The sequence below is a fragment of the Saccostrea echinata genome, unplaced genomic scaffold (assembly GCF_033153115.1).
Source record: "Saccostrea echinata isolate AGI-Se365-2 ecotype Australia unplaced genomic scaffold, CSIRO_AGI_Sech_v1 ptg000016l, whole genome shotgun sequence".
NCBI lineage: Eukaryota > Metazoa > Mollusca > Bivalvia > Ostreida > Ostreidae > Saccostrea > Saccostrea echinata.
Window position 1 is genome coordinate 105,507 of NW_026889765.1, and position 4,075 is coordinate 109,581.

The window sequence follows — 4,075 nt, forward strand, 5'->3', positions numbered from 1 at the left end:
TAAAACTGCATTGATTTTTCAACATGCAGATGATACAACAATGTCAGTTTGTGATAAGAAATCTATTTTTGAAATATTGAAAAATTTTGAATTGTATGGAAGAGCATCTAGTGCAAAAATAAATATACCAAAGTCTGAAATCATGTGTATAGGGTCTGGAAAACTTTTAGAAGATGATAAAAATTTATATGATATTACAGAAACAAATATAATAAAGAATTTAGGTGCTATTTAGGTAGAAACAATCAGAATGTGAAAATTTGAATTGGAGAAACAAAGTACAAAACATTAAGCAAATTTAAATTTATGGAGAAAATGAATGTTAACAATTCAAGGAAGAGTTACTATCATAAAGTAAGGAGACAGGCGAAATAGTGGTTTAAAAATTAATGATATATATTTAAAAATGTTTTCTTTTAGACTGAAATTTTCAGGGAAGTGTATGTGTTCTACTAAATAACATGTATGGAAAGATATATTTAGTTATTTTTTAACAAAAATCTGTGATTTAAAAGGAGGAGTTGAAATATTCCTTTTACGATTGAGTCAAAAAGATTTAAAATTTTTACCACCTTTTTTATTCTGAAGTGTTTAGTGCGTGGTATGCATTGAGGGATGATGTTGATTATGATGAAAACGTAAATGATGTGTTTAATTACTGTTTATAAATCCAAAAATTGTCAATCAAAATAAAACGCTGATGTGGAAGCACTTTATTACAGCTGGTATTACACATATTAGAGACATTTCCTATTAAGTAATAACTGGATTTTTACATGCATCTTTTATTGTAGAAATACTACATAAATATAATTCAGATATTAGTGCAAAACTTATTCAAAATGACTCCTCAACATTATTGTCTATAATTGAAGAAGAGTGAAAAAGTGTTATTCAAAATAATGTTTACAGGAAGAATATCTGTTTGCCTAATTTTAAGTTAAGAGTGCAAAACCCAAAATATGGATTTTCTTCATGCACTTTTAAAATATTTTACAAGATATTAACAAAAGTAATTGTTTGAACCTCCAGTGTCAAACGAATATTGGAAAGAGAAATTGACATTTGAGGATACAGTAAAACTTGGTAATAGATAGAATGTACTGAAAGAATTGCGTATACCTCCTGATATTGTAGAACTTGATTTTAATATTTTTCAAGTCACCTGCGTGGTGCGGTGGTTAGAGCGTCTGCTCTAGAGTCGCGAAGTAAGGAGTTGATCCTTACGTCGCGGGTTCGAATCCCACTGTGGGACGTGGAGACCGGTCCTTCGGATGAAACCGTATAAACCGAGGTCCCATGTCGCAGTAGGTGCTGGCACGAAAAAGATCCCTCACTGCTCAATGGCCGTAAGTGCCGAGTATAGGACAAAATTTGCAGCTCTAAACCGGCAAGTTGTGGCGTCTCCATATGAGTGAAAAATTCTTGAGAGGGACGTTTAACAACATACAAACAAACAAAAACAAAAATTTTTCACAGTGGAATTTTTATCTATGATAAACTGTTTAAAATTGGTAAAACGGTTTCCAGTAGATATCCACTATATAATAGAATGTGAAGATTAAATGCACATGTTTGTCAAATGTAAAGATACATGTAAACAAGATTTTAAAAACAATTTTATCATATATCAGTTACAGTCGTTGTTGAAGGACTGTAAGAATAGTATATATAACACTTGAGACATTGAGGAACTTTTGTTAACAACATTTCCTAGTAGTGTGGAGAAAGTTAATACTTTTTTCGTTAATTTTTTCATATCAATTTGTAAATTTACTTTTTATAGAAGGAAACAGTTGTTTACACAAAGCAGTCAAAAATTAGAATTGATAAGATTCTGCAAATACACAAATTACATTTATTATACAGTAATTATTATCATCTATATAAGACAGAAAACAATAAAATGATGTTTTACAAGAATTTTTTGAGAAAAAATCCCATTTTGAAAGAAAGAGACGGAACCCTATTGTCCATATTTTAAATTCAATTTGTTTTATAAAGTGATGTTGACTACATATAGTGGATATTGACTGTGTTATATATATACATTGTATTATTGTAAGATTGATTAATAAAAGATAAGAAAAAAAAAACAGCTGGGTATATACACTGAATAAAATTTTTGAGCCGTGGTTCGAATCCACCTGGTGCCACACTTTTGTACAGTTTAAAATTCGTGTCTTTTCAAAGCCTATTATAAATTTTAACAGGGTCTTGTATATTTTCTTTTAATTATCTATCTTTCAAACATGTTCTTTCTTGATACATTAATGGCATGTTTTATTATATCAACGGAGATATGTTGTAAAATAAGTACACATCCAAAACAAACCCAAATAAAACCCCCAATATTATCATTATTTACAATGAAAAGTAATAAGAGGGGGGAATCAAATAACATTTTGAGATAACAAACTCAAAATGTGTTGACAATATACTAGTAATCATGCTTCATAATAAATGTCTTAGTAAAATCTTAGTTCAAAATGCAAATTTGAAAAATGTTAAAACCAATATACGGTAGAAAAAAAATAATGAACATTGATTTTTAAATTTGACTTTCTGGGAAATTGTTCTCTCCTATGGGTAAATTCTTTTGAAATTATGAATACATCCTTTAAAGTATAATAATTTCATTTTAAGAAAATATAATAGTAACCTTTCTATCACGCAATTGAAGTTCTTTAGCAATCCGCCTTTTTAATACTTCTTTGATTTTTTTTCGCAATCGCATATTATTAATAGATCTCTATTGATTTAAAACAAAACTTTAAATAATTAACTTTTTAGGAAAATAAATAGAACATTAGCAGTCTTTTTTTATCGCAAAGAAATGATCTTGTATGCTTTCTTTGCGTCTTACAATATTTCCATTTGTTCGATTAATTTTGTCAAATATCTGGAACATTGACTGTAGAAATATTTCATTTAAACCAATTTCTATGTATTTGTCTTTTTCTCTAAGGTATTGCATAAAAAGAGTTTCGTTTGAGCCAATTTCTTTCAGTTTATTTGCCAATGCTTGGGGTGAAGGGAAATCTAGAGCGTTTATAAACGTTCCGTTAGGTATATATTCCGCTGCATTTTGTGGTCCATTAATCACTGGTATAACATCTAAATTACCCAAAAATATATTAAATAATTTTTCTGTCGTGTAGTATTTACAAATGTTATTTTCAAAGGCAAAATAAAATTTGTAATCACGAGAAAAGTTTCGCAAGCATTCATTTAGTCCTGGAGTTGGACTAAGACAAACAGCGTTCCCACAAGATCCGAACATATCGACCTGTATATAATTCTTTAAATTAAGTATGTAATCTTTACGACGAGACGGCACTGGACAATGTCCTGACATCCAAACACCAAAATATTTCTTCTTCTGAAATACCTCCGTATAATTCTTCACCAAAAGGGTCGCCCGTTTCTTAAGTATTCCATATGGTCGATATATATCCGAATCCATGCGATAAGACATCAGCCAATCCAGACTATTATTCCATTTTTGGTAATGTTTATTCATGAAGTTAGGAGCTTCCATAGTGTTAAAAACCCATATCTGACACTTTGTTTTATTAGGTGGCACCTCACCCATAGTATAATGTGTAAATATTACAACATCACTCCTAGATAAATCTCTTATATTATATGTAAAGATCCATTTTGGGTGCTTTTCATGTGTTTTAAGACTTGTATAATTCAACGCATTAATTAAATAGGATGGGATATTGTACCACAATATTCTCCACTCTGTTTTATTTATCAAAGGGCAGTTTTGTGGAGTGCTAATAGAATGTTCTTCGAAATCCAATTTTTGATACATAAATTCAAACATGATGAATGCTAATCCAATAAATAGTAACAGGACAAACATAAAAATGAATTTTTTCATCTGCGAGAACCTGAAAAAGAAGAAATAAATATTTTCCATGAAAAAGGTCTAGTATGTGGATATTTTATTTGAATTATAAAGGCTTGAACAGTTTTTAAAACATTATATGTATTTTTTTAAAGTCTTACTATATGCCTAATGATTTGTCTTTCTGATGATTTTATCACGTGCACACGAACTTGG

At 29.6% G+C, this 4,075-nt stretch overlaps 1 protein-coding gene across 1 annotated transcript; it reads right to left on the reverse strand.

The window, feature by feature from the left end:
• Positions 1–2,809: 2,809 nt before the first annotated feature.
• LOC133188712 (alpha-(1,3)-fucosyltransferase C-like) lies at positions 2,810–3,837 on the reverse strand. The gene has a single exon (XM_061324211.1). The coding sequence runs from the start codon at positions 3,833–3,835 to the stop codon at positions 2,810–2,812; it is 1,026 nt and encodes a 341-aa protein (XP_061180195.1). The 5' UTR covers positions 3,836–3,837.
• Positions 3,838–4,075: the final 238 nt, after the last annotated feature.